Source organism: Lipotes vexillifer, unplaced genomic scaffold (genome assembly GCF_000442215.2).
Source record: "Lipotes vexillifer unplaced genomic scaffold, Lipotes_vexillifer_v1.1 scaffold1130, whole genome shotgun sequence".
Classification (NCBI taxonomy): Eukaryota; Metazoa; Chordata; class Mammalia; order Artiodactyla; family Lipotidae; genus Lipotes; species Lipotes vexillifer.
In genome coordinates this window covers 289,828-303,076 of record NW_006797877.1, presented here as the reverse complement: position 1 = coordinate 303,076, position 13,249 = coordinate 289,828, and the positions used below count along the sequence as shown (strand labels likewise).

The window sequence follows — 13,249 nt, the reverse complement described above, 5'->3', positions numbered from 1 at the left end:
CAACCCAAAGAGTTGAAGAATTTTAAATACCTAAACTGTCATAGAATGGTCTCTTATCCTTTTTATCAGAATGTCGTTATGCACATAATACATGCTTAGTAACTGTACCTCTGGATGGATGTGCAATAAGACGCCTTATTTTACTCTGTAAAAGTACAGAGTCTGGGGGCAGACCGGGTTCAACTCCCATCTCTGGCACTATGTAGCTTTGTGAGCCTCTGCCCCGGTTTCCTCAGCTCTAAAGCTGGAATATTAGTAGTAATTACATCATAGGCTTGTTACAAGGATGAAATGGGAGAACCTGTGTAAAGAGCACCTGTTAAACACTCATGAGTGTTGGCTATCGTTATTAATATTAAACTCTTAATTATCCTAAAGTGCTATAGAGCCTTGCTGCATGATTCTGCATTGTGGTAGGCTGGGGTTAAGGGTTTGTTCTAAGTATAGTGGGGGGATATACAACCTACTGATGGTAGCAGTGATAGCCATCCATCTCCATATCATTCAAGAGCTAGTCTAGAAGGGGGGCTGGGAGCCAGAAGTGCAGGGTCTCCCAATACAGCGTAAAGCTTGCCTTTTGCCTGGTTTTCTTCCAAGTGATCCCAGTCTTGGTTACTGTACATCTCAGGTTATTAAGGCATCTTTGTTTACTTGAGGGATGCCAACTGGGGATTGATAGTGGGTGTTATGAGCTGGGTTTCCTCCCTGTTTCTGGGGGCCATGGGAGATACGGGCATCTCTCGGAAATATTGCAGGTTCAGTTCCACAACACTGCAGTTAAGCCAATAATCACAATAAAGTGAGTCACACAAATTTTTTTGGTTTCCCAGTGCATAATAAAAGTTATGTTTATACTATACTATAGTCTATTAAGCATACAATAGCATTATGTCTAAAAAAATACACATACCTTAATTAAAAAATACTGTATTGCTAAAAATGCTAACCATCACCTGACAACGCAGGGTTGCCACAAACCTTCAATTGGTAAAAAATGCAGCATCTTCGAAATACAATAAAGTGCAATAAAATGGGGTATGCCTGTACATTGACCTACACACTTGTTTCCCTCGTTTTGAGATAAAGGTTTGGGAAGGGTGGTGGTTCCCTATAACTTCTCTTGAAATAGTAAGAGTTCAGGTAGTGAGGAATAACTGTATAATTACTTAGACAGCATACACATTTGAAAACTAATTTTAGAAAAAAGTTAGCTTTAAAAGATGTATGTTAAACATCTGTTTTTGGTAAGTCGCTATATGTTGGTAAATTTCATTGTTTTTTGGGGGAGGGAAATATTAAGATATACACTAGCAAAATATAACGTGTGATTAGCGTGTGATTTTTGTTATTAATTTACATTTTTTTGTTATTTCAGGGAATCCTTTAACCTGGCAAACTTTTGAATCTAAGCCAACTACCCCAACTGTACCTAGTAAGTTTCTATAATAGGCTCAGGGTTCTAAAGATATTTTTAAAGTGCTAAACCCACACATAACTTCTACTTACTATTTTTAGAGACATTTCTTTGAACATCAGTGTGTTTGGAGATTATATAATGATCTATTTTGGTTCCCAGATTTGACCTAGCTCTACAACCCAATATTGTAAATATCCGCGTGATTTTGTGGTGATTTGGGTTAGCCATACCTGTTAGCTTACTATTACCTTATTACCTTACCTGTTAACCTTATTCGCCTAATAAAGGAACAACTAAAATTTCTTCGGCATCGCTGCAGTTTGTACTCTTGGATTTCCCAAGGTCATACACTGTGACCACATGACTGTGTGTGGTGGCCATCACATTCGGGCATCACTGAGACCCAGTGCTACAGGGTTTGACGTGATGGTCCCACCAGTCACTCACTTGAAGTCAGCTCAGCACAGCTGTCTTCCGGAGCTGTCAGGATTTGGCCAGAATCCAAAAAGACATAATCTGTACAGTTCAAAATGGACAGATTGTTTTCTTAATAATAAATAGTTGAAATATTTTTGTTTCCATTCAAGAAAGCATGTGTGTACAGGATCTGAATAACGGGGGAGAGGGCCTGCACCGAGGCCGGGCACTGAACAACCATTCATATGGGCCCGGGACTTGTGATGATGAAAGGACGTTGATGAGCATGTTTGGGAATTTGGCACAATTGACTGGAAAGGGCTAATTGTTTTAACTGCTCAGCTGCTTCTTGAGGCCTCTTGATATTGCTTCTGGAAGCTGAAGAGGTTGACAGGTGCTCAGGAGGAGAGGGTAGTTTAAGTGCCAGGAGTAGAGCTGAGGGGAGAACAGAAGCATTTCAGAGAAGTATGGAAATTTAAAAGACACTCAGTTATTGTTTATACTTTAATTATACTTAGCACAATATTGGAACAATAATGTGTTCCAATAAAACTTTATTTACAAAAACAGGTAGGGGCTGGTATGTCCCACAGGCTGTAGTTTACCAAACCTGGATCTAGATTAGCAAGTTGTAAATGGGTTTGAAGGCCATATTTCCAGAATTGTTAGCAGTTTACCCATAGTTAGGAGTTGAACACTTTCACACTAGCCATTGTAAAGATGAAATTGTATGCCTATAGGGTAGCTGAAGTTTGTGGCCAGTATTTTTTAGAATAGGATTAGAATTAAAGATCTATTCTAATAAGCTAGGGAAAGAATCAGTAAACTAATAGATAAATAAATAAATAGTTGAGAGAGGAACCTCAGATAGGAATTGTCAAATATTGGAAGAGGGGCTGTCGAATCTAATTTTCTGAGATATTTTGAAGTACAGGGTGTTCAGTCTTACTTGAATCAGGTAATACTCCTCTCTGAAGGCTATGGCTGAATTAACGCCTTCTCACGGTGTCTTCCAGCCCCGTGATTGGGGTAGTTTTTTTAAATTGGTTTATTGTACATGAATATTCATAGCAGCATTATTCATAATAGCTAAAAAGTGGAAACAACCCAAATGTCCATCAACTAATGAAAAGATAAATAAAACGTTATCTGTCCATACAGTGGAACATGATTTGGCCATAAAAATACATGCTGATGCTACAACATGGATGAACCTTGAAAACATGATGCTAAGTTAAAGAAGCCGATTACAGAGGACCACATATTTAATTGTATGATTCCATTTATATGAAAGGACCAGAATAGGCAAATCCATAGAGACAGAAAGTAGATCAGTGGTTGCCAGGGGCTGGGGGGAGGGAGAGATGGGGCTAATAGATACGGGTATTTTTGGGAGGTGTACATGTGGTGAGAATGTTCAAGAATTAGATAGTGGTTACGGTTGTACAACTCTGTGACTGTATTTTTTTTAATTTAATTGAAGTATAGTTGACTTACAATGTTGTGTTTAATTTCTGCTGTACAGCAAAGGTACTCAGTTATACATAAATATTCTTTTTCATATTCTTTTCCATTATGGATTATCACAGAGTATTGGATATAGTTAGTTCCCTGTGCTATACAGTGCGACCTTGTTGTTTATCCATCCTGTGTATAATAGTTTGCCTCTTTGACTATGTTAAAACCCACTGAATTATATACTTTAAGAGGGTGAATTATATTTCAATAGGCTGTTATTTAGAAATTGGTTTAGGTTAGTCGGTAATATCTTTGTCTTCTGTCCCTCATCGTCTGTATATATCTTGACTAATTTGACGAATATTTGGTTATCATCATGTTCAGGTGCTGACACTATAATTACAGAACGCTGTGAGCTTTTTCTTTTCATGCTTTTTCAGTGAATGCCCCAGCCCCACAGACTTTGGATGCTAAGTCAAGTCTAACAATGGCACATGGTAAGTTTCAGCAACGCCTCAGCGTTTTATGTACAGTTTCCACCCTGAGTTAGTAACTTATTAACTGAAAGTGCTTCTGTGTGGGGTAATTATGCAAACAAAACATTTTGGTGAATGCAAAGCAGTTAATAAAACTGCAGTCTTCCTATGTAATGTTACTGTGAACTGATCATACCCACCAGTCGTAAAGTATAAAATGTATCTATTGCTGGGCTCACAGGTACAGATTTTAACTCTGGGTAGTACTTGGATCATTTATGATATTTGGGGGAAAGTCATAGGTATTGGGTAAGAGGATGACTTTCTACTAGACCAGCCAACCAGCACATGCCACAGGGCATATGTGACTGTTTTTATAACTTTCAATGTGGCAGCAAGTCACCTTTTTTAAACAAACAGTTTCAGTGATTGGTTGGAAAAAAGCTAGAAAAGACATGTGATGGAAACCAAAAGAAAAAAGTAGGAACCACTGGATGAAACTGCTGCCAGGATCCAGTTCTTGGACCAGGCCACAGACTGATAACTGTTATTAACATGATCCAGTAGACAGGGTGAATATTTATAGACATGTTTTATCTTTATACAGCTAAGGTGCTAACAGTTTTTATAGTATCTTTTTAATATATTGTTTTCCTAAGGTCTGCTGTATATTAAATGAATTAGGATGGGAGGGGGACCACCTTTTTCCTGTCTTACCTACAAATGCTTCTGGAATCTAATGATTACTTCATTCCACTTTTCTTTTTAGCCTGTTAGTTAGGACTTAAATCCATGGTCAGTCGAGTTGGACTTTTTTGTCTTCATAAATATTTTGGTCCATATAACATGGCCTTTTGTAATTATCCTTTTTACTCACTGACTGACTCATGAAGTGTTTATTGCCCCTTATTTTTTTCCTAAGATCATTTCAGGTGGATTCGGTTCCCTTTGGCATGTGTTTATAATACGTAATGCATAAATTCTTCACATATTGGATGTTATTATTTACAAGTGTTTAGAACATGCAGGGTTTTTTCCTTTGAACCAGTAACAGAGATAAAATGTATGTTTGACCTATAGAAACTTTCTTTAATATTGAAGATATGAGAAAATTATCTCTGGCAATTATTCTCTATTCATTTTATTTATGTCAGGTCTAAAGTCTCTCTGTTGCCTCCTTTTTTAAGGTTGATTTTTTTCCACTCTTTTTTAGATTCTGTTCCCATATAGGTCCATTACAGAGTATTGAATAGAGTTCCCTGTGCTGTTCAGTAGCAGGGTTGATTTTTATAAGGCATTGCTGGCGACTTCTTTTTTGTACCTCAACACGTGTTTTAGTTTCTTTTGTTTCCCACCTTGTTCTTGTTAGCCTCCTATCTGGCATTACATGAGGGCCATATTTTCTTCGTTTTATATTTTTGGTACCCGATAAAGGACGCATGCAGTAGGCATGTAATGCTCTCTGGGGCTGATTCCAGGGTCCTGACAAATCTGTCAGTCCTAGAGCACCGTGTTCTGTGTGGACCCTGGCCTGAATCAGCCATGCCCCCTTGCTGGCATCTGTTGGGATTGAAATGCTCATTTTAAATGCCGGCCAGACCTGGCACGAGGCCCACAGCCCTTGGATTGGGATCAAAGCTGATTTGTGAGCATCTCAATGGGTAGGGGCAGAGGAGGAGGCTTGGTGGCGGCCCACTGCCTGGCCACCCCCAGCTGGGGGGCAGGGGCACAGTGAGGGTTGGTCACGTATCACACAGCATTAATTAGCCCAACTTCCTCTCTGTCTTTCCTTTTGTTCTATCTCAAAGCTTGATGAGGTCCTTTACCATGAAAAATCTCGTGATTACTCACCGGCTGAGGTTGGGTTCCCTGAGACGCAGACTCTGGGCTGGAGGTTTGCGGGTGCTATCTGGGCAGTGCTCTCAGACAACACCTGTGAGAGAAGCAGGGTTGGGCGTTAAAGGGATGTTGATCCCAGATGCAGCTGCAGCGGAGGCCTCAGCAGGTCTGACCAGGAGCTTTAGAGCTGGGGTGGGCACTTCGGAATTTTCCTGGGTTGAGGCCGTCAGTTATAAGACATGGGTTGCCCCTGGGAGGGGGCACTCTCCTTTCAGCTGAGACAAAGCAAAAAGTAGGAGCAAAAGGTGGCAGGAAAGCACTGGATGTGAGTTATTGGTGCAGACGAATTGTTTGGCTGAGCATAGAGTATGCAAAAGAGATTTGAGGGGCTTCCCTGGTGGCGCAGTGGTTGAGAGTCCGCCTGCCGATGCAGGGGACATGGGTTTGTGCCCCGGTCCGGGAAGATCCCACATGCCGCGGAGCAGCTGGGCCCGTGAGCCACGGCCGCTGAGCCTGCGCGTCCGGAGCCTGTGCTCCGCGACGGGAGAGGCCACAACAGTGAGAGGCCCGCATACCACAAAAAAAAGAGATTTGAGGGACAGGCTGGTTTAGGTTGTTCACGGCAACCACTGAGTGCTGGGCTGAAGCTGTTTGGGTCGTCCTTGTGGCATTTTGTAGCAGCTGAATGTTCTGAGGCTGAGCATGGCAGGATTGGAGAGCTGGGCTACAGGAAGCTTAGCCTGACCGATGCGTTCAAAGAACCTGAGCTGGGAGATCACTTGGGTATGTTAGAAATAGTCTAAGAGATTCCTCACCTAAGAATCGGGTTGTGGTGATGAAACAGAAGGAAGTGGACGTAACAGCTGTTCCATGGGATTGGTGGAAAGGCTGTGCAAGTGATTGGGGGCCAAAGGTGAGAGAAGGCTCAGAACGTGATGAGCTCAGGTACTGGGTGGATGGTGGTGCCATTCAGAAAATTCCAGAAGACAAACCCAGCAGCACCAGTAGGGAAGCACTGGGGCTTCGTGGCCAAGAGTCTGGAGTTTGGAAGCAGACAGTCTGGTTTCACGGTTGACTCATGAAACTGTAGGGGCCGAGGTTTCCTTACCTACCAAATGGGGTGAAGAGTCTTGGCTTCTTCAATGGGCCCCAATACGTGCAGAATGAAGCAAGGCTTTTGGAGCAAAAGCCACTGAGCAAGCACTGGCTAACCGTTAGCTTCTAGGGTAGGGGAGGGGTGATGAGGTCCAACAGAGTCAGCCCGTGGAGAGAGGGCTTGGTGAAAGTCTGTGAGTTTTCCTTCTGGAGGTAATGGTGGGAGACCGACATAAGGGTTTTTCTGGAGGCCTTTGGCAAGTTCGGAGGGGAAACTCAAGCCTCCAAGAGTTTCAGCTCTCACCCTGGAGATCTCAGCTCGGGGCAGGAACTGGAGGCTGGACCTGTGGCTTATAAAGCATGAGAATGGCAGGCCTTCCCTCCCAGTTTGGGACATCAGTCTGCTTTGGGAGCTGGGGTCTGGTCAACCTCACTTCCTCAGCCTTTATTATTATACGAGCCCAGTCTCAGGAATCTGCCCCTCCTCCGCCCGCTGCATCACTGCAGGAAATGTCAGATTTTGACAATTAATCCTGAGTCAAGAGAGATAAGTCATAGGATTATTCTTGTAATATAATGATAATAAAATGCATACGATGATTTTGTAAAATTTTATAAAACTTTTCCTCACAACTTTATTCGTCATTTTCATAAAGTACAATAAAATATAAACCATGTGAATTAAAAAAATGAGATTAGCTTAATCCTCCTAAAACCTGTTTTCAGCAGTTCAAACTAGTAGAATAGTCTGTTTGTATAACTTTATTTTTAAAATTTTTAAATTTTTTATTGAGGTATAGTTGACATATAACATTAATTTCAGGTGTACAGTATAATGATTTGACATTTGTATATGTTGCAAAATGATCACCACAATAAGTCTAGGGCTTCCCTGGTGGCACAGTGGTTGAGAGTCCACCTGCCGATGCAGGGGACGCAGGTTCGTGCCCCGGTCCGGGAAGATCCCACATGCCGCGGAGCGGCTGGGCCCGTGAGCCGTGGCCGCTGAGCCTGCGCGTCCGGAGCCTGTGCTCCGCAACAGGAGAGGCCACAGCAGTGAGAGGCCCATGTTCCGCAAAAAAAATAAAAATAAAAAAATAAGTCTAGTTAACATCCCTCGCCACACATAGGTACACATTTTTTTTCTTTATTTGTATAACTTTAAAATCTTGATGCTGAATAACAAATATGAAAGCACCTTTTTGATGTTCAACAATTGTGTTACATGGATGGAATTACATGCTCCTTTGCGGGGCCATGTTTACATTTCAAAATTAAAGTGGACTCCTATTTACTAATAGGCTGTGTTCCGAAAGTTCATTTGAAAGTAGTTTAGGGCTTCCCTGGTGGTGCAGTGGTTGAGAGTCCGCCTGCCGATGCAGGGGACACGGGTTCGTGCCCCGGTCTGGGAAGATCCCACATGCCGCGGAGCGGCTGGGCCCGTGAGCCATGGCCACTGAGCCTGCGCGTCCGGAGCCTGGGCTCCGCAGCGGGAGAGGCCGCAGCAGTGAGAGGCCCGCACACCGCAAAAAAAAAGAAAGTAGTTTAAAATGCATTTCTCCCATACAGTCAATGTCAGATATGTTGAGTAGATTGCTGAACAAGCTGTAAGAGCCTATTTTTAAACACCTAAATATAGTACATATTTATTTGTATATTCCTATTATATGTATATGTGTGTGTATGTGTATATTTGTATATGCCTAAAATAGAGTATCAGAAACACCCTTTAGTAAATTAAAAGCCAGACCTTCAAAGTAGGAGGTAGTAAATCTGAGGTGATACGTGCAAAGCTCTTAGATCTGTGCCTGGCAGCCCGGTGAGCACTCAGGAATTGTTGCTATCATTAGCCTCCCCACTCACCCACCCTGGGGTCTGGTGGCAGGATGAAATGACCCCTGTTTTGTGGGAGCAGGTGGAGAGCTCTCTGGGCAGGTGCCCCATGTCAGTCTCCAGGCTGAAGATGAGGGGGCCCAGGCACCTCCTAAGTCAGACTTTTGGTTGCATTTCATTCTGTGCCTAATGCCTGGCTGCTGTGGTTAGTTACACCTTCAGCCAAAACCTGGAGAATCAAGAAGGAGCTTTCCCTCTGTTGATTGGATGGGGTTTCCTTTATCTGTGCTGCCTGTGGGTTTCCTTGTGTGGGCACAGTGACATTTCCCTGGGAAGTCACCCAGAGGCCTCATCTCCGCCGGCCACTGTTCTGGGGTGGGATTGGGAAAAGCCCATCTTCATTTCTCATCTCCTCAGCTTCACCCTGGTGACTCTCTGGGAGCAGAACTAGGTCTTGAAACGTGGTTTAGGGACATGAAGGTGTATAAGAATGGGTGTTAGTCCTACTGCTGACCCCAGGATACCTCTCCTTGCCCTTTTACCATTCTGGTCCTTCCACTTAAAGACCCTGGGGCTGGCAAGAAGTGGGAATCCCAAGGCCCTGGGAATTTTTTATGTTTTTACCTTTGGAAATAGAATATTTTCAATAATTTTCTATCTAGCCACCTGGTCAAGATACAAGGAAAATATTTTTAGGGATAAGTGAAGGAGATCTTTTGCAGTTGTGTTCTTGTGCCTTAAAAAAATCATGTCTGGCACTAAGTTGATGAGCAATAAATTTTAACTTTATTATTTAAAATGTAATTTCCTGAGAGTGGAGTTAACAGAAAATACGTAGCAAGGGAAGATACTATGGAAAAGCGACCAGCTTTAACTGGCTGCCTTAATATTTTTTTCCCAGTAAATTCTTGCTATTTTAGGCATGGTTAAAATACTGTGGAATGATATCTTTCAAAATTGTTTGAAAGGAACTAATTTTACTTTGCTGTCGTCCTATTTGTACTATTCTTATTTTTCCTCATTAATAGAACAGGCATTCTCATCGCACATACTGGAACCAATAGAAGAACTTTCAGAGGAAGAAAAAGGTAACAAAGAGGGGTTATATCTGCATCAATCACATTTAGATGCTAAAACCCAAGCCTTGGAAATATGGTTCAGTGGTTTTTATCGTAGTGTACCAAAATTAGGGAAGACATTTAGGTTTGGATTACATTTTCAATCTACATGTAGTATTCTGTCATCCTATTCCCCCAATGTGCTGTTATATTTTTCCCCCGCTTTACTGTTTCTTAACATATGAATAAGAAATTTCCTGTGTCAGTGAACTTGAAAAAAAATTTTAAGCCTTTATGTCAATGCAGAGATTTTTTGATCAGATGACAAGTCGACACAGTTGTGTGCCAGATTATACAAAAATATTCGTATCACAGTAGCTATTTCTCATGCCCTGAATCTATGAAATGAATAGGTGAAGTGCCCATTTCAAAAATTGTTTTTAATAGCAAGGAAGGCATAATGTCTAAGCTCTGAATGTGGAATATTTACATGCAGAATATCTTAATGGCAGAATTTGGGAGCTGTTACAGGTTTGGGGAGATGATTAAAATTATTACTGCCTCCTCTTTTATTTGGTAGTAATAATAAAACTTATTTTCTACCAACTAATCTTTGAAGCTTATGAATATTTACATTATTAAGAATATTTTCTAATGCTAGATTTATCCTAAAACAATTATGTTTGAATCAGTTTATCATAATTTTCTCCTTAGTAATAATAATGCTTTACCATATTTCACTTCTTTAGGAGAAAGCAAATTGTTAATATTTACATGGGCTCTGGTTTTGTCATTTTTGTTAGGAAGAGAAGTAAAATTATATGTTCTAGTATGTAAATTCTTGATATTTGTTATAACTTTTTATGTGTTCTCTAGACATTTCCAGTTTTTTTTGTTTGTTTGTTTGTACAAGGCTACAAATTGAGAAGGGACTACATCAGGCATATCTATAACATCTACATGATGTGTATTTTCATTTTACTTGCATGTAACATGCTTTCTGTCTCCTACATAAGTATCATTTATTGATGTCTGAAACACAAAATCCCTTATTCTCAGAAGAATCTATGAAATGTATCAGGAGGTTCATAGATAGGGTCCAAAATTTTGAAACTGGAATCGCAAGTCATGTAGTTCACACTCATTTAAAAACGAGTCAGCTGGTTTCCAAGAGGAATCCTGATTTGTCCATCGTCTCCATTTCAGTTTCAGGTTTCACCCACTGCATATTCTGCCTGTGTTTCTTTTAGAAGTCTACCTAGACCATGTAAGGCATGAGTTAGGGATCGTTGACAGCAAGCACCATCATCGGCTCTTGCCACATTTAGGGAGCTGAGTTGGGAAAGAAAATAATCTTTGCCACCCTCCACGCATTCAGACACAGCTCTGGTGAGGGATAAGAAAGTGCTGAGGACCGCTGAGAACAGCCAAGTCCCAGCGCACTGTCACAGAAACCAGTGACCGCATCTTTCTGGTGCCTCCGTGGAGCCAGCATGCTGGCAGCAGATTAATTGCCATCAATAAATTCCTCAGCTTGTACTAACATTTGCAGACAAATGCCTGTGCAGATAAATCTTAGCAATGGTTTGCAAAAACAGTACAACTTTTTACCAAGAAGTAACTCATATGAGACTGTTTCTTCATCCTTACTTTCTGACAGTTGTGTCGAGGCAGACTTGATCTTGCTGTTCTGTAGGATGTTAGAATGTGAGGGCCAGGAGGGACCTTAGGGCCTATTTTATTTTTCAGAAACTTGAAATATGGGGGGATTAGGAGCTTGCTCCAGGTCGTCGAGTTTAATTAGTGACAGTGCTGGAACTAAAGTCCAGGTTTTCTGTTTTCCGTAGTTTAATGCAAAGAACAAAGAGATGGAGGAAGGCAGACTGATCCGGCCTTTGCAGGACTGGCTGGGTCGCCTTTGGGGAAGTCTCTTTACCTCTGGTTTTAGAGCCCTCGTGTGAATAATGAAGAGATTGAGTACTAGATGATCAAGTCCCCTCCAACTCAGAAATTCTGTTGTGTTTTGCGTCGTTTTGCTTTCTGTGCGTTTGTTTGTTTGTTTTGTTTTTTTACTACTTGCTTTGTGCTACAATTATTTGCTTACCATAAATGGTGTGTTGTAAGTCTGATGTAACTGATCACACGTGTGCGTTAGTCTGGCCATCTGCTTGGGCATGCTTTAAAATTTTTAATTAGAGGAAATGCTGATCTCTAGATTATTTTGTCTTGTTGATCTTGGTGAGCAGTACGTGCTTTATTTAAAATCTTCAGCTCTGATTGTCTTTCAAGTAATTCATTTCACCTTTACGTGAAAACTCTATTATTATTTTTTCCTATCCACTCTACCTTCTTTCTCTCGCTTCTGTCGGCCAGCGCCAGCCTTGTAAGAGTTCTTCCTATCAAGGGTTTTCTAATTATTCACAAATGGCTTTCCAAAGCGAGCACAAACATGTAAAGGGAATTTGAGGACAGAGGGAAATGTTTAATCTTCCATCATTTGGGGGAAGTTGGACATCAAAATGAACTTGTCTTCAGGGGTTGAGGGTGAACCCAGACCAGTCAGCAAATGAGTTCGGTTACTGCCATCAAAGGCCTTGCAACTCTTCTAGACTGGCCAATCCATCTGGGCATTACTTGACCCCTGCATGTGGCCCCATGTCCCAGAGTCTCTCTTCAAGCCGTGCTTCTGTGTCATTCCTTATATCTGAGATGCTGCCCAAAGAATTTTCTTTGCCTAATTGGGGTGGGAGGTGCATCTATTTCAATGGTAGCTCCATGACTTCCAGGTTCTCTCCTGGTACGTCCTTTTACTTTTAGCCCCAGACAGTTGCAGACTTGATGGCCAACCAGCAGCCAAAGCCAGTGACAGCTGTGGCTGCAGCTAAGCCCTCTAGATTCTGATGGATTCAGTTCCTAGGACAGAAGTGTTTTTTTGTGTGTGTGTGGTTTCAGAATAGTGGAAAAACATTGGTGGGAAAACAACAGCATGAATGCTGACAGTATAAAGTTTAAGATTACTTCTGATTTTTATTCATATAGAATCACATAAAATTTCATAATTTTGATTTAGCAAGCCACCAAAGCAAAGAATAGAACAGCATCATCATGCAGGATTTTCCCTCCTATTTAATGTACAAGTAGTAATTTGACCAGTTTTACCTTCAGCAAAACTGTTAATTAACGAACAGAAATATTCTTTACTACTGGACTTGACAAGTATTTAGAAAACATCTTAACCAAAGGGCATATTTTCAAGATCTTCTGCAAATCCACATGCCATCAGAACCTAAAAATTCCATCTGCTGAGATGGATAAGACCACGGAACAATGGAGTATCTGTGAGGACCCGCCTGCAGCCCCAGACCTAGGCAGTGGCATTTGGTGGCCCCTCCTTTGGGCGAAATTCTTTTGTTAGGAGAATAGACTTCCAAATGATAATAGTATAGCATTACTTGGGGCTTCCCTGGTGGCTCAGTGGTTGAGAGTCCGCTTGCCGATGCAGGGGACATGGGTTCGTGCCCCGGTCCAGGAAGATGCCACATGCCGCGGAGCGGCTGAGCCTGTGAGCCATGGCCGCTGAGCCTGTGCATCCGGAGCCTGTGCCCTGCAACGGGAGAGGTCACAACAGTGAGAGGCCCGCGTACCACAAAAAAAGA

The 13,249-nt window shown here is 41.8% G+C and overlaps 1 protein-coding gene across 1 annotated transcript in view; it reads left to right on the top strand.

Moving 5' to 3' along the window:
• DZIP1 (DAZ interacting zinc finger protein 1) overlaps positions 1–13,249 on the top strand; it is a 53,843-nt gene that overhangs the window by 29,446 nt on the left and 11,148 nt on the right. Inside the window, exons 13-15 of the mRNA XM_007469919.1 lie at positions 1,376–1,432; positions 3,733–3,789; positions 9,564–9,623. Coding sequence (XP_007469981.1) covers positions 1,376–1,432; positions 3,733–3,789; positions 9,564–9,623 — 174 coding nt within the window. The remainder of the gene's footprint in view (positions 1–1,375; positions 1,433–3,732; positions 3,790–9,563; positions 9,624–13,249) is intronic.